This window comes from Anopheles bellator, chromosome 1 (assembly GCF_943735745.2).
Source record: "Anopheles bellator chromosome 1, idAnoBellAS_SP24_06.2, whole genome shotgun sequence".
Classification (NCBI taxonomy): Eukaryota; Metazoa; Arthropoda; class Insecta; order Diptera; family Culicidae; genus Anopheles; species Anopheles bellator.
This window is the reverse complement of record NC_071285.1, coordinates 21804509-21827016: the sequence shown is the minus strand read 5'-3', so window position 1 is coordinate 21827016 and position 22508 is coordinate 21804509. Positions and strand designations below refer to the sequence as shown.

The following is a 22508-nucleotide window of genomic DNA, read 5'->3' as shown; positions in this document are numbered from 1 at the left end:
TTTACTGGGATTCGACGCGTAGTTGCAGACATTATTTATCGGCAATAAAAGCCTGTGAAGCCGTTGACAGCATGCGGCTCACAATCCCTACGGATATGGGACTCCAGTTGTGTGATAAAAAGACAACCCTCGATGGAAATAAAACGTAAGAATGTTACAAAAAACTTCTTTATAACTAGCTGGAACATATAGGAAAATGTGTTCAGGATGTAAGTTATGCGAAGTCAAAAAAACAAGTTTACCCTTAGTTTAAATAAAAACAAATAAAAAAATGTAAATAGTTGTTTCCTGAGTGATTTACTTTATTTTTGCAGCGAGTCGGCATTTGTTGCCGAGTATGTAAACCACTAAAATGATCAATTTTATTCATCAAAAGAGCATAGATGAATTTTTCAATATTCTGCTAATAATACAGATTCTTCTAATGGATTTGATTGGGTCCCAATAACGGGCACTAAACGTTATCTGCTCGTATTTTTATACCGTCACGTACTGTTTAGCAGGGGAAACTTTTTCACAAGCAGTGCTAAAGCTGATAATGGGCAAAAATTTAACGTTTCACATTTTTTTACATTTTAACAGGATTTAACTAACGAAGCACGTGTCAATTGAATTGTAATCCATTTCTCCTGAATCCAATGGGCTGATTGCAAAACCGACGGACTTTTGGGACTTAGGTAACCAATATTACGCAATAACTGATAACTAACTGTTTGGTTCGAAAATAATCCAGACATTTGAGCACTTACAAAAGCTTCTCGCCGTGAATCGTTTTGGATACCTTAATGCCACGTGCGCGCATCGACAGATGGCTTCATTGGACGTTGAAGCGCAAATCATCGATACCACAGTTACAATTAAATTACTTTCAATGTGAACCTACCATTAATTCAAACAAATTAAAAGAATTTAAAAAGCAAACGAAATGTGTTTCTAACATTTTTCATTTGTACAAGTGTTCAAATTTCTACATTATCATGTAGAAATTTCGCAGAGCAAACGCTAACTATCCTTAAGGAGACAACTTGATGTGTAAAGAAATTCATACAAAGTTTTCCTTAAACTGGTTTCTTCATATTTCGAGAATAAATTAACGTTAATTTCTGTAGTGACTGTAGTGACTGCCATTTGGTTCGAATTCTGGTTGTCTGCCGAAAGATGAAGGGACGCGGACGGGCGATGTTCTATTTTTATAGATGGCCGAACTTCAAAGCACGATCGAACATCGGAGAAGTTCCCAGATTGAGTGCGATGAAATTCGCTAAAATCAACCACAGACACACCTCGAATTCCGTAATTTTCTTTCACCGAATGGTCGTCCCGACGTTCCGAGAAGCGGTACTTACGCACCCAAGAGTAAATGTTTTATTTGCTACAAAACCACAAATTATGAATCTTCCCATGCCGGCCGGGTCGGGTCTTTTTCTAAATTATCAGAATGCTGCAGTTTCCGGCGTGTTGAGGTTTTCTTTCTTGCGTGTACACGTGTATTCCGCTGGCTGATTTGCTCCGCGTCGTCATCGGTGAACGAATCCATCAAAAGTTCAATTTCTTTCCGGTCCTGCGGTCTCGGTGATTCCCGTTCCGCTCAAACCACTTCACAATAGCTAACGGTGCTGCGGATTCGGCATCGATGGCGGATGGCGTCGGTTTCTGTTTGCAATCATAAACGATGGATTGCTCTTGCTCATCTCGTCGCCTGTCGTCCAGATCACGCCACGTGTCCCTGGGAAATCAGAATCGAAAACAAATTACGCACCACGTACGTACGGTGCACCCGTCGGGCGAACCGCAGGCAAACGTAGATCCAGAGGGCTTTGTACAATAATTGACACCAGAAGTGTATCCTGAAAGTGGAAGAGGCAAATGGAAGAATGTCCGAGCCACGGTGTACCACCTTCGACGGTACCTTCGATTCCAGTGACCACTCCAACGGCAGCCGTACTGCGGCTCGCCGAGTACGTAGCGTCGGATGCCCGGGATGTACGTCCGAAAGTACTCGTCCCAGTCGACCGCGGCGAGATCAAACTCCAGGAGCTGCGCTTCGCCATGGCCGAGCAGGGTTCGCAGGCGAACGACGTTGTCGTTGACGGCCGCCCATTCGCGGAGCCCGAAGTAGGACATCGTTTCCAGGAATCGTGCCGTCTTCGAGACCATCTTGCTGAAGCTACAAAATGGTGTGCTTGAGGGCTTAGGGACATCATCATCCGTGGGCGGATCGCTCCCGTACTTACACTGGCCGTCGACCGCAGGCACGCCGGAAGAGATCGGCCAGCCCGGCCGGAACGGTGTGGCAGCATAGGGCGAGCACCCGGAACAGTGCTCCGTTCGAGACGATCGCGTACGAGTGGTTCCTTCGGGGGGCGAAAACAGATTAGGTGGTAAAAGTTTATGTTCATCGGAAGTTACAAAACTTCTCCGCCTGTTGGGCGGGGGCGTCCGAAGAAACAATTTCACCATAAGCTTGCTAATAGTCTAGTTATACGCATCGATTGCTTATTTCGATAACGTGATTATACGGGGACGGAGCTTGGTGGGTGGTGGGAATCATTAACCTTGAAGTGTAATGATTTTTTATGAATATTTTAAGCATTATTTTATGAACATTCTTTAGATTCCCGCGGCACAATACGGACGCAGACGGGCAAATGAAGCTGATGATGTTGATTTCAATGTACTGTCGCCGGCGGTATCCAAACAGGGATCGGAATTAAGTTACTTTTACCTAGCTTTTTTGCCATACTTTTACCGTAAATGTTTGAGCTCACGCTGGGGCCATAAAAGTTCCTATTTGAGTAGCTCGTTCTAAGTACTTAATATGGTCGAACCATTTGAAGCACAACAAAGGCATTTAATGTAATCGAAAGTAACGACGAGAGATTTGATAAATAATGGAGAAATTTTGGAACATTTGCCTAAGTGGGGTGCTGTATCATGAGTTCTTGCCACAGGGTAGAATTGACTATAAAAAATATTACCTGCAAATTATGCACAATTCGGACGGAGAAATCCGCCACAAACGCCCGGATTTGTGGAAATACAAAAATCGGATTAGTAGCAAAGCAATAACGCACAACTGAACAATAAGTGGAGGCACAAGTGCATAATATCTGATGGGAATTATTTTAAAGGGCACAAAATTTATAGTCATTACTTAATAATAATATGTTACAAAAACAAAATGACCCTATGTTCCGCAGACGGAACAGAGGCCACTTGAGTAAGTATGTAAAAAAATTAAAATTGGTGATATTTTTTTAACAGACCACGCGTACTACGAGCACAGGAGTATTCATATCGGAGCATTTTAACTAGAGATCAGATCAGATCGTAGACAGATACATTTTTAATGATTTTTGATAAATATTAGAACATAACATTTATAACGACGTATGTCAATCACAAAACTATGAATAGTTCACCACACAAAGCACAATGGCTTGATACTAGTAGAAGGGTACCTAATAAATTTCTTTATGTACGTTTTAATAGACAACTTGTATTACAGACCGAACTGGAAATTCACAGTTTCTCGGTCGCCAATGAGTGTAAAAAAGAGGTACTTTCAAAAAACCCTCGTTAACAGAGCTGAACAAAGTTTAATATGTCTGTAGCTAGTGGTGCGAATTTAAATAAAATAATTGCTACCACGAAGTTAAAACTACTTCATCAACCATAAACCACCATAATGCCCGCCGAATGCCAAAGGACACTACAGGTAGCTTAATTTAAATGGTTGTATTATTCATTGCACAGCGAATTACTCGCGACTGACAGCGTGCGTAACATACCGGAAATAGTTTAACCGTTTCCGACGCGGCGTGATTTCCAGCTGCCAGTGCCAGAACAGAGCGAAAGAGAGCAAAATGCCGTATGTGGGCCATTCCGGGACTCCTGGCATTGGTAAATTTTTTGATGATGATATTTCGATCCACCAAAAACGCGGCAGAGAGAAAACTTTTCCATTAAACATTCCCGCCCGACGGTGGATCGACGAGCAATTTCGAATCGTGTGCATTGCTGCTCAAACGGGAAGCATGTAAAGAGGCTGCGCACTCGGTGTGGTCCCGATTGCGGATTGGGTGCCACACGGACGAGATTGCATTCCGACGAGCGAAGAAATGCCAAAAGCGCCCAACAGACACAGCTTCAACAGCCGACAACAATCGAACGTTGGTTCGAGTTGGCCCGAGTGCATTAAATGTTCCTACGACTCGTGGAGGTTCCGGAACTTCAGGGACCCCGTTTATGCTTGAAGTGGTTATTAATGGAAAAGCAAAATCATTTACCGACGCCGACCTCAGATTATCGATTTGTATGATTCCTACTACATAATTCCTGTACTTACCACCACAGCTGATGCAACAGTCCATCGAACCCGAGCGACACCTGGCTCATGTAGCGGCCCCAGGTGAGATTTGGCTTGTCGTACACGTAGTTGTACACCGTCGGGACCGTCAGCTGGTCCCGTTCACAGCGGGTTGGTTCCACGTCTACGTCCCGACTGGCCACTATCGACCGCTCGGCCACGTCATAGCCGGCCACAATCATGGCGTTGACGCAGCAGTCCACCGGCACCAAGTTGGCTTTCCGGCGTCCATCACCGTGAATCACGTGGATGAAGCCTTTCACCGTCCACAGACACAGCCCGGACGGTCCGTTCAGATTGTCGGTCCACCCGGCGATCGGTTCGCGGTACGTGGAGAGCACTGCAACGCGGAAGAGGAATTCTTGTGGGAGATTCCTGTTGGAGGCTCTAGATATCCGGAAACGCGCTTACCGATCGGTGGCCGAAAGATACCGACGGGCAGGTCGGAAAACTCCTGGACAATCAGCGCCTCGGCACAGCGCTTACTGAACGTGTACGTGTTCGGTAGGTGCCCCACCAGGCAGTGCCGGAGTTGGTCCATTTCTTCCGCGGACAGTGTGCTGGAAAGCTGAGATCCAACGAGAGATCGAGAGTTGCGGAATGATGGCGGTGAGTGAACTCGAGGGACATACCTGCAGCACGGTCGCTGGATTAAGCTGTCCGTCCTGGTGGACGCGCTCCTCGATCGTGGTCCGATCGCAGTGCGAGTACAGGGTGGACACGTGGACGACGGCCTTCAGCCGAGGCATTCGGCGGGCTAACGTCAGCACCTTTTGCGTACCGCCGACGTTGGTGGCGATGGCATTTTTGACACTCTCGTTAAACTTCACCGACGCCAGCACGTTGAAGACGAGTTCCGTTTCGGTCAGGAGTCGTGCCTCGGCCGTCGCTTCCATCCCGAGTCGGTCGGCGTCCAGTGAAATCTCGACCGCTTCCAGTCGTTCCAGGAGTTGCTCCGGTGACGTTTCCTCCCGTAACCTATCGAAGATCTTCCGTCGATTTTGTTTTGAGGACCACTCGCTCTGGCTGAAGTCTGAGTTTGGTTTTGGAGGGCTTAGCGTATGCCAGCGCCCACTTACCGCGTCCTGGAGCAGCCGCTGTAGTCGTTCGGTCGGCTTCCGGTTGTCTTTCGAGCGGATCAGCAGGAACACCTTTCGCACGCCCAGACAGCGTAGGATTTTCTCGAGCAGCACCTTTCCTAGAAAACCGGTCCCACCCGTCAGTAGAACGGTGGAGTTCCTGTAGAAGCTTAGCACCCGTCCACTTGGGGCACTCTGGTTCTCCGGTTTGGCGTGTGCCGCCATCGTGTGCTTCAGGAGTCTAGGATTCTGGGCACTTCTCGGTAATATCTCGGGCAGCCCAGAAATGACTCCCTTTAATCCTTGGATACTGAGCACAACCTCAACTTGGTGCGTGGTTTCCCGACGGAGGCCAACTCCCGATTGGTCCAATGGGACAGTCGGACCACCGACCACCGAGTCGGATACGCTCCGTCGATTGATATGCAATATTCATAATGACGGATGGGAACCACCAACAGCTGGCGGAACTGCGTGGCTGTTCCGTGGTTACTACCGCGTCCAACCCGACGTGGCGTCATGCTTCGTTGCCAAACAAACGATGCGTCGGCCACCATCTACAGGACCCTCGGCGGCACCGCACCGTCGGACATGGAATCTTTTATATTTACTGCCACACGATTCGTGAATTAGGAGCGTTTTTTCGAGGACTAGGACAGGACAAATTGGGTCATGCCGCCGGAACAGGCGGACGTGTGTCGGTCTACGAACTGATGTTCTGCAAATATTGTGACCTGAACCTCTCTCCGCCCCCCCCCTGGCTCATGTTGACTCGACCATTTACAATCGCCGGCTAATGAAGGTAAATGGCGGGCGATTTTGTTTCGAACGGCAAACGTTGTCCAGCTGATCGGAAATGATGGTACATACTAAGTCCGGTACGTGTCCGCTAATGGTGACCAATTTATGACTCCGCTTTTTGCACAAAGAATGCGCCACAGGACGCTGATGAATTCGTCCTTCGGAAGTCCGTCGTTCGTGGTTTTGCTCATGACACAATAACATTCTGATTTCTTTCTTTTCAAATGTAATTTAATAATTGCCTAATATGGTTCTAAAATGTCGTTACCGAATTGGTGGCTTTGTGGGTAATTTGGGTACTGGTATTTCATGGAGGTTTCTCTTTTTTTTATCTCCGTAAAATCTAACAAGAGCCTTTGCTACACGAGGTTGCACAAAGTTCCAGGGGTGCTGGCCAGACATAAAACAGCGATGTAAAAATAATAAAACAATTTGTATGTTTGTTTTGAAATGAAAGTAATCGAAACGTGGGTTTCGATATTTAATTAATTAATTAATTTTATTTAATTAATTTAGTCAAGTGTAAAACAAAGCCAAAGTTCGGCCGGCAGTCGTTTTTTAATGAATCAAACCAGTTTTTGAACTATTATTTTCGTCCATCGGCACTGTAAAAATCGAAACAAATTTACGGGGTATTTGTTATCTTGTTTAAAAAAAAAATTTCATACAATACACGAAAAATTAAGTTTTCAACGAACGAATTAATTATGTACAGACCTCTGAGCGTCCAAAAATGTACACTATTTTTAAATTTTCGTTCTCTTTATAAAAATTTCACACTTCTTCAAATAATATCGAAAATTTCAGAAAAAAACAAACAAGCTGCGCCACTAACATCACCAATAAGGTATTATGTTTAACTATGAAATTCTCAAAAGTATATCCAATACACGTGTTACTGCTTTGAAAATTGATTTTCAATCGATGAAAATATGCAGCGTATTTTTAATTTCACATGGGACAGTAAATCGGAACGGATCGGATGATAAACTTCATGGAAACCATTTGGCAAACTCGTTTGCTTTTTTATAATTAATGTTTCAATCAGCACCACCGGCTGAGACCGCGAAGGCAAACAGCAACAACACACAATTTTTGTATATAAATTTTTTTATTACAACAATAAAAAAAGAAGTAACGCAACGAGCATCGCCATTGGCTCCCAATGGGGAAATTTCCAGTTGTGGCCACTTGTTGCCCTGTTCGACCGGTTATTTTCTTTTCATTTTCCCAGCGACATTACTACGCCGGTCGCTGCCGGGTGTGTCTAGTAAAGCGGAACTGCTGAAAAAGAGTGTTCGAAAAAAAGAAAACGACAAGAATGAAACACGAAACAGGAAGCGCACTGCATCGCTGGGACATCACTGGGGTGAAAACGGTTAATGAAGAAGCTGGTCGAAGCCAACAGCGACACAAAGAACGAAGCACATTGCTGCGTATTTTGTCATGCTGCTCATATTCTCCGAAACGCCCCCCGCCGGACACGGAATGTAAAGGATCACACCGGGCGCCCAGCCGGCGGCTGTTGAACAATAAGCATTAGCGAATAAGCGTTGAAATATGCCATTTCCGACAGAGGCGACGGCGAAACAGATCGGGGCAGCTTGGCAGAACTTTGTCGTTGGAAGGTGTCAGGCCCCCCCCCCCCCCCAAAAAAAAACCCGCCGTGGAAGGAAGTGACGCTTGGGTGAGTTCGGTGTCGGGCCCGCAACTGCATCGGGCCATAGTGGCGCTGCACTTGCGTCTCAGCGCCACAATGGGTGGGAAGAAACGCGAGACAATAATTGGTGACTCGCTCGTGTCGGCCCAGCGCTCAGTGACCCCGGTGTGGGAGCGCCAACCCCAAGCACCAAGTAGTTGGCGGGACCTGAGGAAGCGGCGGTAGCGATGCATTTCTTCATATATAGGGGTGCGCGTAGTCGGTCAGGTTACATAATATGAGGGCTTATCGCAGACTGCAGCGATTGTGGAACTGGAACTAGGCAAATGGCGTTATGGACACGACAACAAAAGCGGGCAGATCCGATGGCATAATGGCGGAATGTGTGTTATGGACTTGTCCGGTGGATCGGTTAGCGGGTTCTTTGCAAACTCTTTATTCGTTACACTGGGTCCCAGGACGATATACGAACTAGAAAGCATTGAACTAACTGAGGAACACCTCCACGAGTTTTCGAGTATTTCGAGGAAGCCATCGGAGGAAACGGCACACAAGCAAGCTGAACACTGAACACGCGGCACAGAGGACCCAGGAGTGGTAGGGATAGGGAAGGTAAAGCGTATGGTACATGGGACGGCACACGGAATGAGGCCCCTCTAGTTGTAACCACGGAAACCGCTGACCAGGCTCGAGCCAATGTACCCGGACGGCGTGCTGGCCCCGTAGTAGCCGTAGCCCAGGTTGCGGTTGCCGTAGCCGTACTGGTCGCTGTTGTAGCCGTAATAGGACTGCAGCCCCCCGTTACCTCCGAATCCACCGTAGCCACCGTATCCGCCGCCGTATCCACCGCCGTATCCGACTCCGCCGACTCCGAGCGTGTTCGTCCCAGGGAAGTAGCCCGATCCCGACTGGAGATAGAGAACAGAGATCAGAGATCCCACCAAAAAAAAAGGCTGGGATTCCAGACGTGTGCGAGATGGGAACCTACCGGATAGTAGCCGCCCTGGGGCAGGTAACCACCCTGTGGGTAGTAGCCTCCCTGCGGGTAGTATCCCCCAGTCGATGGGTAGTAGCCTCCGCCCCGGTTGTAGTACGGTTTGCCCAGCAGTCCAAAGTCGAACACTGCGCAGTCGGGAGGGAAAGAAGGGATGGGTTGTCACAACAATGAGATGGCAAGTGGCCGACATCGAGTTACGTACATCGCTCGCTGGTCGTTCCCCCGTAGCTGCTGCCCGCATAGTAGCTGCGCTGCGTTCTCGGCCCGGCCTCGCTGGCGGCCGGCTTCGGTTCGATATCGCCGGCATCGCTGGTGGTCACCGGATCATCGCCCAACAATGGTGTCGACGGCGGTGCCACCGCCGCCGCCGGTGCCGCTGTCTCGGCCGCTCGCCGTACCGAGCTCGGCTGACAGTAGGCTACTTGCGACAGAAACGAGGCCACCAGCAGCATCTGCAAATGAATGGATCAAGGGTGAGAAAGTGCGTCAGTAGGTAAACACACCACCCCGGGCCACCCAACAGGACCCAGGCCCTGGATGACGTCATTTGTGGAGGATGGCGACGCCCATCGCTCGGTCAATCGTCCATCGTCCGAAGGCGGAACTCCATCGTTCAAAATTCATCGACGTCGCCATTAACTTCTTGACGTGTCTTACCCTTGAACGCGGGACGTCCTTGAACGATGAGCAGTAGTGTGGCAGTGGACACATAATGCAACCGCAATGAAACAATTGGAACAATGAACAATACCGGGGAAACACTTTGCTCGGCGGTGCGATCTTTGCGAAAGATTAATCGCAACGTTTGAACTATGGACAACGGCTAATTCGGGGGTCCAAACGCAAACCGGCAACCTCCAAACGGCACTCTGCGAGTTGTCTTCGAGGCAGAACCCCCGTGTAAGTCCGAAAAGCGTAGAGAAGGGAAACCCGAGTTATCTTGGACATTTGTTTGCTTTCGATGTTTTTTGTTCCAAAACATAGAAAACATAGAAACACTTTTCGACACTGAATTTAAATTAATTTTCGCAAGGACCATTCAGGTTTGTGTTGAGTCTTTGGGAATCTTGGCTTGAACTATGAAGAGTTTCCCGAAAATATAAATGTGAATCGTTTTAGGGCAATGGAAAATCGAAAAATCGTGAAAAAACAGAGCCAGATACCAAGCGTTTTGGTACCAACTTTTGCGTGTTTTGCCTTGTTTTTGGCGTTTTTTACCAGACAGTGAAAGATTACTACAACACCAATCGCTCAGATCGAATGTTGCCATAACTTTGCACCAGCAACATTCTTGTCCTGTGGACGGGCCAAAGGATAAGACCGTAGCCGTTAACCGCAACAACAGTAACCAGGCCCAACTTACCTTCAACAGCGCACTGACGATGGCATTCATTTTGGTGCGCGTTTCTCGAGCGTGTTCCGGAGACGAAAAGCTTTTGTTGCCCGTGGCACAGAATGCTGGAAACCTCAATCGCTCCGCAACTATGCACACTCCAGCCGGTGATTAATTGCCGGAAAAATGCTTGGCCCACAAATCCGACTTTTCGCCTTTCGCTTTTCTCCGGAGGCCGAACTCCGCACGAACTCCGCTTTCTGGCACTAAATTTGGGGGTTTGCGCACGACATAGTCACCGCCGAGTCACCGGGAAAGAGAGAGAGAGAGAGAGAGAGAGACAGAGGGTAAGGGAGAGGGTAGACAACACACTAAACGAGCAGCTCGAAACAATGCAATCGATCTTATCCGGTCCCACTCCGGTTTCGGGTCCGGAGCTCGCGCTGTTTTTCCGGCATTCCGTTCACTTTTCCCAACCACTTTTCATCTCATCTTTAGTCGGATTGGTGATTCTTCTGTGTGATGCTTTGCATATAAACTGCCCCAAAAAAAGTTTCTCGGGCGCCCTGCACAACGCTTTGGACATTCACTTCACGCAACGCGCACCGGAAAAAAAACATCGCAAAAACATCGCCGACTTCCTCCGGAGCTAGGTCCGAAGCTGGCGGCTGGCTTTGCTTACCACAAATAATTCGGGGACTTCTCACTCTAAACCACTTGGCACTTTTGCACGGCTACCCTTTCTTTGCGGTGGGAGAAGAATGGCCTTGGGAGAGTTGGGAGCACCACCGGCGCGATGCTGCCAGCTGAAGCGATCGGATGGAAGTAATGGTTTTTCCCAGCCAGACCCGCGGCTTTATAGTCACCTGTGCGTTTCGCGGTAACCCGGCCCGGTCCGCGGTGCGTCCGACCTGAACATTGCCGGCGCTCGATCGCTCATCGTAGTAGGTGCCTCACTCGTTCGTAGTTCCGGTGCGCTCGATCGGTGCGCCAACAGTACGCAAACATTTGCGTTCGAGCCCATAAGCGCGCGATAAGCGTGCGCGCCGGAGGTTTTGAGGTGCGTGCCTGGGAGTGGCTAGACTCACAAGAAGGTGCCTCTTGGCCAACCTTCTGGTGTCTGACATGGTCCGGTTGCGGACCCGGAGTGCTACATTTTGCACCACCCAACATCGTGGAGATGATGACAAACGCGCCTTTGGTTCGAAGGCGGTTGCAGAAGGTCACTCTGTGGCAGGTTGCCTGCCCCAAATTGGTGGCACCTCAAGCAAAATAACAGCGAACCCCGTGTTCGAAGGTTCCTGATTCTGAAACGAAACAACTCGATTGTTTGTTTTGCATTACGCCCTCTGCAAAGTACCGATCGCGGGTTTCCATAACACGTCGTCGACCATTAGCTGGACGGAAGCGTTAAGTAGCTGGCGAATGCAGCATGCTCTACATTGTTCAATTTTCGAAGAACTACCAGTGCTTCAGGTACTTAAAGTTCGAAACACCGAATGAGTTTCCGAACGAAGGCCTGATGATTTTCTGAATGTCGAATGAGTCGTGATATTTCGAATTTATTCGGTCCCAATCGAATCCTTTTTTCAATCGGTTAAGGAAAAGGGAAAGCAAAGGGAACTGTGTTTAACGGCGTTTCCGTAAAACAAACAGCGAAACACCAGGACCCAAGCATTGAGACGAACATAAAGCTGAATAAATCGCAAAAAGGGTTGCCGAAATTACCATTACGCTGCTAAGAAGTCCTAAACGTTATTCTATTGATGAATGATTCAATTGATTTTGTGCATTGATTTGATCCAATTCAACTTTCAGTATTGAACCCCGTATACCAAACATTGTTTTTATCAATTTGAATTATTCGATTTTCAAGCAACAATTTTTCTGTGTAAAACATGATTATGTTTGGTTCTTTTGTTCTTTAAAGAAACTTTCCATATAAATAAGTAAAAAATAGATGAATCATACTCTCACGAATTTTAGCTTCACTATAAAACATCACTTAAAATCGTAATTGTGCTTAGGCTGTCATACGTGATCATTACATATTTCCTGTACAGTGTATATTCGAGATTACCGGCTTTGCCGAAGTGCAACGAAGAGTGGCGATAGTACAGAGCCGATGCCGATACAGAAATATGATGTTCTCCTCCGTCAGGCGATTGAAGAAGGTTAGACAATTTGTTAATTAAAATCTCTAAAGCTGCGTCGGTCGCTAGCGATCTCTGAGCCTTCGGATGCCAACACTCGACCCATAGTTGGCGGAATACGTGTCTGATTTACTGCGACAAGGCATGCGCTAAAAGACCCCCGCGGGAATCGCGCTTTGGCTATGCCACATCACATCAAATGATAATGTGACGCAAATGTCAAAAACCCACCCCTTCTAATGATCGCACTATCTGGCAATGTTGCTGGCTTTCATTCCCAGCCTCAGTAAAGATCATATTTCCCAGTTTTAAAGTTGAAAGTAATGAGGAAACAAATATGGTTTATTCTGTCATTTTTAATTCTTTCCACTGACCGTTCGTTTTCCTCTTTTCGTAACGAGTAAAAATTGCAAAATTCAAAATTATGTAACCACACATACACAAACATACCAACGCACTCGCGGTTTGTGGTTCCGGGAAATTCCATTGCGGTTTCCACGAACCGAACGGACATGGTGCCGAGCGGGCGCAAATGGTAAATTATAACGTTTGTTTGCCTAAACCTACCCGCGGTCGGTGCGTTCGGTTTGTAGTTTGACCACAGCGAACCTTCTTCCTTTTGTTTCTGTCTTCCGCAAGGCTGACGCACTGAAGGGTCCACATCCGAACAACGTTCTACAGGTTAAACGGCTTTGGAGTGTGGAAAAGAGTTCCGCGACTAACGTTTGGAAAATCCCGGGATGGGTTCCTCTTTGGCTTGCAAACCACAGCCGCAACAAGTCGGAACAAGTGGACACGAAGCTAATGACAGTTTCCTAAGAGTCCAACAACTTGGTGACACGCAGTTTTGCGAAGTTCGATTTGAGTTTGTAACTTAAACGCTGAGACAATTTAAGGAATGTGTAAACGCCTGAAGGTATGCAATAAACAAAGCTTAACCTTTAGGGATTCTTGATTTGTTCTCCTATTATTTTTGCAATAGTTCTTCTCAGAAAAGGTTTTAGGGTGCGTCTTCTAAAACCTAAAGTCTTGCATATTTTCGATTTTATTGCATCAAAGAAAATTCATGTATTCATTTACATCCATTTATTTATCAGAGTTGTTTTTGAACTATTAACAAATCCAGGCGAACCCACAACGGAAGTTGATAGAATCTACCTTAGCTTCACCTCGAAATCCACAAAATTGCCCTTTGGCCCATCTTCAACGCCGATCAACAGGCTGCCGAAAAGCGACGCTCCTTCCTGGGTAGTTTAACAGATCGATTATCGACGTCGACCGGACGAGATGTCGAAAAGTTGTCCATTATCACCGGCCGGTGACCTCGGCCGTGGGGGACCACAAAATGTGCGTTCGTTTGTCCACCCGAAATGGGGATGACAAGCGATGGCCATTCTGGGCCTGATGACCCCAGCTAGGTCCGGAATGGTACTGATAAATGTAGGATAAACACCGGGACAGGCAAATAATGGCGGCACCCGAAAACGTGATTCACCCTTTCCTGAGTCCGGCCAAGACCGTGGTCCGCTCCCGTTGATGAGCTCCGGTGTTCGAAGAACACACAAAGTTCCGGTTCGGAGAACGCTTCCATCGAACCGCGTGCGGTGTCGGCCAGTTGTTTGCCTGACCGGCGAGGGGTCCCCCAAAATTATCCTTCACCATCCACTAATTACACAATCGACGAACGCCCCGAGACGTCTGACGTGTTGGGCGGTGCGACGATTGGCGTGGTAATTTCGGAGTCAAATAGTTCCGAACGTCAAACAATGTCCCCATTAAGGAAATCGTTTCTTCGCCACGAGGCGGTTAGGTGTCGCAAGCTAGGTGTGCGTAGGATCTCGGCGATAAGACCGTCGAGAGTGTGGGTGTTTCAGATTGGCCGCAAAAAACAAACCTTCGCAAAGGCGTACTTCATGGAATATATTCTTCGGGACGGTGTCTACGGAGCCCGATGCCGATCGGGATGGTTAGTAAGATCGACGACCGGCTGACACGGGACTCATTAGGCGATCGGAAGTCCTTAGGCGTCGGTGTTTCTTTCGTGTCACGTAGTTACGCTGTTTGCGATAATAGATGGGTCTTTGATATGGAGGCAATGTTTACATCCAGCACACCGGACCCGGCAACGTTCGCTGGCCATTTGAACTCTCGTCACGCCAAAGGTCGTTGAATTAAGCGGAACTCCTGATTTATGTTGCTCAGCGTTGGGTTGCCGAGCGTGATTGACTCTCTTGTTTAGGCAGTCTATTTTTGGTCCTGTACCGTCCTGTACGGTAATTGATGTCGGTTTTGACGATTGTTCAAATAGTTTTGGATGACTCTGTCTAATTATGAAGCAATACACGAAATGCACGCATCGCAATTATAAAATAATTTTAGTACAGTATTTGTTATTCGTTAAGGATCCGATATTGCAGACCAAGACCACTCGGCGGTTGTAGCAGAATAAGTAAGTAAGTAAATGGCAGCTTTTAGTACCTCTGCAGCATTTCATTCGGATTAGCATCATTATCGTTTTCTTTTCAGAATTGTATATACCATGTAATGTTTTTCACTATTACTTTCATTTAACTATAACTGATCTCAAGGTTTTTTTTTCTTTAGATACGCGTAAAGCATAAAGTCTGAGTTATATTTCAGTCACGGGTCACAACGATCCTTTATTTTCTATTTGCCGTACGTATAATTTTTGTTCGTCTCGTATTGACCATAACATGTCTATTCGTTAGTGTCGTAGTTACCTTGATCTTGCCTCCTTTTAATGTCTGGTTACTGGTTATTTGTCCTCGTATTCACCAGTTGCAGTGTTAAGTTAGCTAGGGCTTTATTTATGTTAGCTAAGTTTTTTTTGTCAACTAAGTTCTGTTGCCAATTGTCTAATTTTTATACTAAATTATAAAAAAATTTTTTTGTATGCTGGCACATTGTTTGAAACATACAGAATTTTCCGATAGACCTAATAATTGAGCATTCTAGCAAATATTTTCATAATTAGCTTTCCTTTTGAAGCATTTCTCGGTCAGTGAAATAAACTTGTTACATTGAATCAACCTTTCCGCCATTAGATGGTCTATTTTTCAGCAGGAAAATCAAACACCGAAGGTCAGACGTCCTGATTATGTGTCCCTGGTCAACCGGCACGCTTCGCAGTGCTTCCTGTTTTCTGCTCCTCGCAGATGTTGCTATCAGCCCGCAATTCTGCTCCATCCGCAAACATGGCAACGAATCCGATTCCGCCCAAAATGCCTGTCCCTGGGGTGGAATGTCAAAATAAGTGTCGTTTTAGTAGCCGCAGCCGGTGCGATATTTTCGTTCGTCTGTCCACTGTCCGCTTGCTGGCAACACCGGGCCGAAGGTCGCCGCAGTTAGCGGGGGCCGTTATGACACACATCGGGCGTTGGCTTATGTAATGACACACCCACGCCCGCCCAATCTATCTGGCAGGGGAGTTCCGAAAGGGTTTATCGTGACACCGGCGACTGACAAGGCACGACAAGTGATAGGCGTGCGAATGGCGAAATGAAGCCTTGGACAGCCGGAATGAGTACGGTCTCAGAATGCTCATAACAGCATGGCTAGGGCTGTGCGACTGCGACCCCACAATGTCAGGGTTTTTGGGGCCTCAAATGCTAGGGGCATTGTGAACAGTGCAATGGCCAACGGCAGCAACTGGGACTTGCAATAGGTCAGCGCCACAAATCAACAACAATGTTCGTCGGTTTTGACTTGTAGGGCAGCATCAGATCCCATGACTTGAAGGGCACACCCCGTGGTAGTGCGGGTTGGCCGAAAAGTGTTGCCTGGAATGCGAGTATGCAAAAACAGGCTACCAAACATTATTTATTTTTTACTATACTTTTTATATTTTATTTTTCATTTTTATATTTGTTTCTATTTTCCAAGCGATCCTCAACAGTATTCCGAATTAGGCAAAGTGAGGATTTGAGTCAATTCAGTAGTAACGGAGTAGAAACCACAGCTGGTCTACAATAAAATGAAAAGGTTTATTAACGAAGAAAATCGAACTCAGCTTAACTAAGTATGTTTCCACAGGTCACTAGTGGGTCACTCTTGGCTAATGGAAGCTTTTTCATACATTTCATTCATGCAGTTGTGCTAATATGATATTTTTACCATACGATGGCTTGTTGTGTTGCATATGAAAACGATTAAGCTCAACCTCAGAAGATTAAGAGTGCTTTGTATCGCACTTTTGGATCAACCCTCTGTACTCACGGTGCCTCCACCATTAATGCATTATCACATCGTTTGGCTTCAAAACACAGAAAGCGAAGCACGACGAAAGAAGCGCCCGCATTGTTGTAGCACTGCGATTGTTTATTGTAGTGAGCAAATAGGGTTTGTTTTGGCAGCTTACCAAAAGTCAGCTCCTTCGCTGGGACGGCCCCCTCGAATGTTTCCTCTCAGGACTTGGAATGTTCGCAGGATGTGGAAGGTAGCCTTTTGAGAGCCGTTCATGCATGAAATTTGCGTTAATGATCTCTGTCTATTGCTTAGTTAATTACTGTGATTCCCATTCATGGGAAATTAAGTGAGAAATACGTACCGTTAATGCTGATGCTGAGCCACCGGCAAACCAAACTTCAAACATGATCAAATGCACAAGCTCTAGTGAATGGAATAAGATGTATGGCTCTAAACGGAAACCATGACAAGAGAAAGTTTCGAAGAAGTTGATGAGTATTGTTGATTTTGCCAGAATTTTACCTTTTTAAACATTTATATTAAATAAAATTTTATAGAAAATAAATCCGGCCATTTGTAGTGATTTTCATTATGCCCCCAACTCTTGAGGCATTCAAATATCGAACATTTTAGCCATCTAAATTTTACATCAAATAAGTGAGGAAAAATAAACTACGGATTTGGATTAAAACAAAAATTGATAAATTCTTTGAAAATAGCCGTTGGCGGTAAAATAGGAAAACAGCAACTGGCGCTGCTGGCGAACTTAAAAGATGGAAAGGCGAATAGATGGAAATATGTATCCAGAAGTCATTAAAGGCTTATTTCAAAAAAATTAAGCTTTACTACTTATACGCTTATACGACACATACGCTGATAAAATGCGGTTGGAGTTTCCAAATCAATTTTTAATTATAGCTGACTACTTACAGGGCAGCTAATTTGAATGGGACTTCCGTTTCAGAAGTTTACCTATTTACCGTTCAGCGCTTTTGGCCGTGGTTTTCGGATAACAGAGAACTTTTGCTAATCACGAGAATTGAATCGTAGCTTGAAGAAAATTTCAAAATTAATTTCACGCAGCAATAGTTCAACAGGCCACTCGGCATTCACCCAAGTACGGGTTAGCCGGGAATCCTAACTCAGGACACCAGCTCACGGCGGCCTGGCTATCTATCAATTCATTTCCATTAGGCTATCATCATGAGGCGTGCACAATATTGTTACGTTTATTTCGGGAATAATAGAGGTCTTCCACAGAGAGACCACAGCTCAACCACAGTTACCACACCGCGACGAAGGCGACCCGTACCCGACGGACGGAATGGCAAACTGACTACCGGGCGGTAGACCACTGCTCTGCGCTGACTTCGCCCCCGGGAGACTATCGACAATGACGAGCGGCAGGAACACTTGCTTTGCGTTCGGATCGACCGCACCGAGCCCCTCATCTCCACAGTCCCCAGCCGGTCCTGACGACCGGGAAGGGCCCAACTGTTTCAGTAACATCTGGAGCATCGTTCGCAGCTCCTGAATCTCGTAGCCAACCGCATCCAGATCACCTGTAGCGTGTGTAGAGTCAATTGGTCAAGATGGACACTAACGAGGGAACGCACAGTGCGTATCTACTCACGAGGGGGCTTCTGGACGAGATTGTTTGTCGGTTGTCCGATTAGATTATCACCGTTCGGTGGTCCAAACTTGTTGCCGCTGGTTTTGGTTGGCTGCTCGGCGTTGCTTTTTTTAGGCGTTGGCCGTGGAGTTGTCGGTGCCGGACGTCGGGTGGTGGCCGGCGGTTCTTGGCGCGGTTCGGTCGGTTGTCGTGTCGCAGTCGTGGCTGGTGCCGTCCGGGGACGAGTAGTGGATGGAGAAGGTGCCTGCGTTGATTGCCGGGGTGCTGCAGTTCGTGCTGGCGTCGGTCTAGCAGTTGTTGGTCGGGGAGTCGTTGGTCTAGCAGTTGTCTGTGGCGGAGTCGTTGGTCTGGCAGTTGTTGGCCGAGGAGTCGTTGGTCTGGCAGTTGTCTGTCGCGGAGTCGTTGGTCTGGCAGTTGTTGGTCGGGGAGTCGTTGGTCTGGGGGTCGTCGGAGGTGTAGTAGTTCTCACTGTACTGGCAGGCTCTGGCCTACGGCTGGTGGGCGGCGGAGCTTGAGTCGTCTGCGTCACCGTTCCATCGTCGTTCACCCGGAACCCTTCCGGAATCGACAGCTCGTTGCGCTCATCCTTGCTGTTTTGCAGCACGCGGCAAACGTCGGGCAGGTAGAGATCGTCCCAATCGTACTTTATCCCGGTGGCGTCATAGATGCCTGCGCTGTAACAATAGTTAAATGAAGCGAACAATCGGCCAATCATTCACTGAATAAAAGTATCTGATTCCATAGAGGATTTCCAGGAGATTCTCTCCCGCAGTTTCAGATTTTCGTACGGAAATGCGGGTTCTACTTACACACTGTTGGCCACGTGGGCCGAGTAGACGGTGGTCGGCTTGTTCGGTGCCACCACCCGATAGCCCGTCATGTCGGACACGTAGTGGTACAGGTGGGTACCGTTCTGGGGGTCCACAAACCCGTAGCACCCATATGTGACGTCGTCCGGGCCCTTGACTTTGTGCTGGAACTGGTTGTAGTTCTGGCGTGGCACGACGTACCCATAGTTGAACGATCCTTCCACCGTCTTGCCCTGATGGTAGAGCTTCGAATCCGTGTCAACCTTGATGTCGATGTCGATGTTATCATTCAAGGCGGCCCCGAATACGTTGCTGATGGCCAACACTCCGAACAGAAAGATCTACGCGAAGGAGTGAGAGAAACACAGAACAGGTAAGAAGGAGACATAAGGCGCTAGAAGGATGAGCTGACCAGCTGTCAACGAGGGCGACAATTTATTGACCATCATTCGGCTGATCTGCAGGCTTTCGAACTCCCACGCAGGGCCATTTGGAGGATTCCCCGGCATGGTCTAGATCCGGTGTGCAGTGTGCCGAGATCGTCCGTGCGATTTGTCAGCCAAATTTATTCTCTGCATACGGAAAATGCCACGGTTATGATTCTAATGCGGCTCGAGGCAATAGAGCGAGAGAGCGAGAGGCAGAGGGAAAAGAGAGGGAAAGATGAAGCGCCTCCACAACGCTTCGATTATGCATAATCGATGCGGAATTTTTAATGCGCCCGATGACACCTGGTGACATCACTGAGTGGAGAGTGGTGGTCGGGGGGGTGGTGGCCGTCGGCCCAGACTCGCAACCGGTCCGGTGGCGCTGCCGGCCGAAGATTACCGAAAAATTCTTCTCCAAGGCCGGCCTGCTCCGAATGAATTTGTAAAGTAATGCGAGCAAAATGCTGGGGCAGCAGCAGATGGCGGCCCAGCTGGTTGCCAGCTAATCTGACACACACGGAGGGCAAATGTAAATCCTACAACGAAACATCCCACATGTCTCAGGGTCAAGGTTCGCTATCAAACGACCGAAAGTCCAGAGCCAGAACGGAAGCGGTACGCGGAGCGATCGGATCCAATTTATAGCGGGCGCGGAACGTTGTGAATCAATTTGAAACTTCAACATCGGCAAAAGAACAGCTTCAATTGACTGCCTAGATGACTGCACCAACATCTACATCGGAGCGATTCGTGGTCCGGTGCTTGATGGCCTCAAATTTTTAATTCATGACCAAGATGCGCGAGTGCTGGGAGAGACTGACTTTCCAAGACTGTTAAATGGAAGAGTTCCATTATAAAGATGTCGATCGGGATCCATTAAATAATTAAGCTAGTTATTAAGCTTTGCCATCATTTGTAATATCTCCTCGAGTACTGGTATGCACTCACGATGAGGTTTAAATTTCTTCAGACACTTCCATAGACAAGTGTTAAGCAAAGTGTTTCATTAGTGCAAAGCAAAGCGTTCATTATCATTTAATTTGAAGTTAGTAAAAGCAAAAAGATACAAAAAGTATGTATATGAGAAATATAAGCAAAGTGTATTTGAGATAGAAGGGTTGAAGCATTTACAAACATGAAATAAAATATTCCACTAAATCTAAGCAGATAGCAGACCAAGTAAAATAACCAAATCAATTAAGTTCTGCAAAAAAAAGTATATTTCTGTACTTTAGACTCAAAACATAATCAGTTGGTGTATGGCATTTAATTGATATTTAATTCCATGTTCCACTTTATTCTTTGTGGGCAAATCAAATAAGAAAGCAGGTTAAAGAAGTGGAAGAATTCGTAGTCAACTGTTACATCGCCTCAGTGCCTGAGCATAATCGAAGAGGTATTCGACTCACAAAATTCAGAAGAAAACAGTTTGGAAAAGACATTCTCGAAGGAAATAACGCAATTCTGACTATTGGATCCTTCATTCTACAGAACACCGCGTCATAAATCACCACATTATGACAAGAAATGAAATCTCTGTTTCATTTGACCCATCAACATGTGGCTTTCGTTCGTGAAAAATGAGAATGAAGTATAAAGGCGTTTATACCCACGAATTGCGTTGAGGGTCGCACTGCCGAAAACCGAATTTCAGAAGACATTCGAAGAAGTGAATAAATTGAAGTGTTAAGTCACTGTGTAAAAGTGTATTCAGTTAAGAAACTTAAATTAGAATTAATTTTGTTTTTATAGCAACGGTATTGCAATTAGCTAGCTGTTAGTAACATCACTCCTTCAAAAGATAAACATCTCGCTTTCAAATATCGATGCTTTCCTCCCAACAACATGAAAGCGTGAAACAATAGCGAAAATCTGCACAGTGGACGAGAAAATATCGTGCACGGAATTCGTTAACCGTGTTTCGTTCTTGTTTAGCATCCGGTAGCATCTGTTCGTGTAGTTTACAGACCCCCCAGGGTTCTTTTTCTACCTTGTTCGAATTTCCCAAATAGGTTGAAACGGTGTTTGTTGGAAATTTACATCGCTAAAAGTTCCGTTCACTAGTAGAGAATCGGACATACGCTATTGCTTAAACCACGTAAAGCACTCGCTAACTATCACTCGCAGGATAGTGATGGTTCTAGAGTAGGATACTGTTCAGAACAGAACAAGGAACGATGAACTAGTAAATTTGTTGCGCTAGATTTTAGTTTTCGTCACAATGTACAGCTCTATTAATTTCCCCTAGATCGTCACTAACTTACCGCTGCACTTGTTTGCAACATTCTGGAATCCGTTTTCTGTTGTTATTGTTGAGCGAATCGTAAAGATACCAACTCCGTCCGTACTTTTGGTGGGCACTAGTTTTAGAAATTTTTTATAATTTTCACAATTTGCCAGTTCCTGTTTTGTTCCGCATTAATGAGTCCGCAAAACAAGTGACACTCTCACTGTGGACCGTCGACCAAATTGTGCACCGAGCTTGACGATGACTGCCGATGGTCAAATTCGCTTACGTTCTACCCACAGCCCTCACACAACCACCGAGAGACAGAAAAGGACACTATCTGGAATCCAGGCAGATCCCGTTGCCAAAACAACGCGACACTTAAGAACATGTACAGCTTCCGTGGTCCGATCTCTCTCTCAGGTGTCGCAGGTTCGCTTCTCACGCCACCAGCCGCCGATCGACTAAAGCTCGCTCTACGTCCGAGACACTTTTAAATAGGTGCTACAAAAAAACTCGAATCTCGAACGTGAACCGAACGAAGAAGCAGCAGCTTTCAGAAATCAAGTCAAGAAATGTGGCTAAGGCGGACCTTAAAACACATCCACACACATGATGACGCAGACGACGACGCGACCGCCTCCTGATGCGTAGCGCGTGTTTTATGTCTTGGTTTTGCATTTTTGATGAGCGGAACCGGCAGCCAGCCAGTGTACGGGGCGCCCGCCGAGCACGACTTTTAATGGGCGCTCGACGCCGGCACACACCGAAAACCAGACTAGCCAGCCAACTGTCTGGCACGCAGGACTCGAA

The 22508-nt window shown here is 46.8% G+C and overlaps 3 protein-coding genes across 4 annotated transcripts; all 3 read right to left on the bottom strand.

Annotated features, from left to right (window-relative positions):
- Positions 1-1711: 1711 nt before the first annotated feature.
- Positions 1712-5673, bottom strand: LOC131215219 (fatty acyl-CoA reductase wat-like). The gene is made up of 7 exons (XM_058209607.1): positions 5449-5673; positions 5002-5358; positions 4781-4937; positions 4349-4709; positions 2235-2354; positions 1910-2167; positions 1712-1847 (listed from the first exon to the last, which is right to left on the bottom strand). Exons 1-7 carry the CDS (start codon positions 5671-5673, stop codon positions 1712-1714), a joined length of 1614 nt encoding a protein of 537 aa, XP_058065590.1.
- Positions 5674-7427: 1754 nt separating this feature from the next.
- LOC131205313 (prisilkin-39-like) lies at positions 7428-11056 on the bottom strand. 2 transcript variants are annotated; one of them, XM_058197367.1, is made up of 6 exons: positions 10922-11056; positions 10270-10505; positions 9109-9358; positions 8898-9031; positions 8715-8817; positions 7428-7533 (listed from the first exon to the last, which is right to left on the bottom strand). In XM_058197367.1, the coding sequence occupies exons 2-6, from the start codon at positions 10297-10299 to the stop codon at positions 7517-7519; spliced, it is 534 nt and encodes a 177-aa protein (XP_058053350.1). In that variant the 5' UTR covers positions 10300-10505; positions 10922-11056; the 3' UTR covers positions 7428-7516. The 2 variants fall into 2 exon arrangements, with proteins under 2 accessions (XP_058053350.1, XP_058053349.1); XM_058197366.1 differs by lacking the exon at positions 7428-7533 and having other exon boundaries at positions 8566-8817.
- A 6814-nt stretch (positions 11057-17870) lies between these two features.
- On the bottom strand, positions 17871-21753 carry LOC131215218 (uncharacterized protein Rv2082-like). Its single transcript, XM_058209606.1, has 4 exons — positions 21733-21753; positions 19041-19381; positions 18232-18905; positions 17871-18160 (listed from the first exon to the last, which is right to left on the bottom strand). Exons 1-4 carry the CDS (start codon positions 21751-21753, stop codon positions 17871-17873), a joined length of 1326 nt encoding a protein of 441 aa, XP_058065589.1.
- Between the last annotated feature and the right edge of the window lie 755 nt (positions 21754-22508).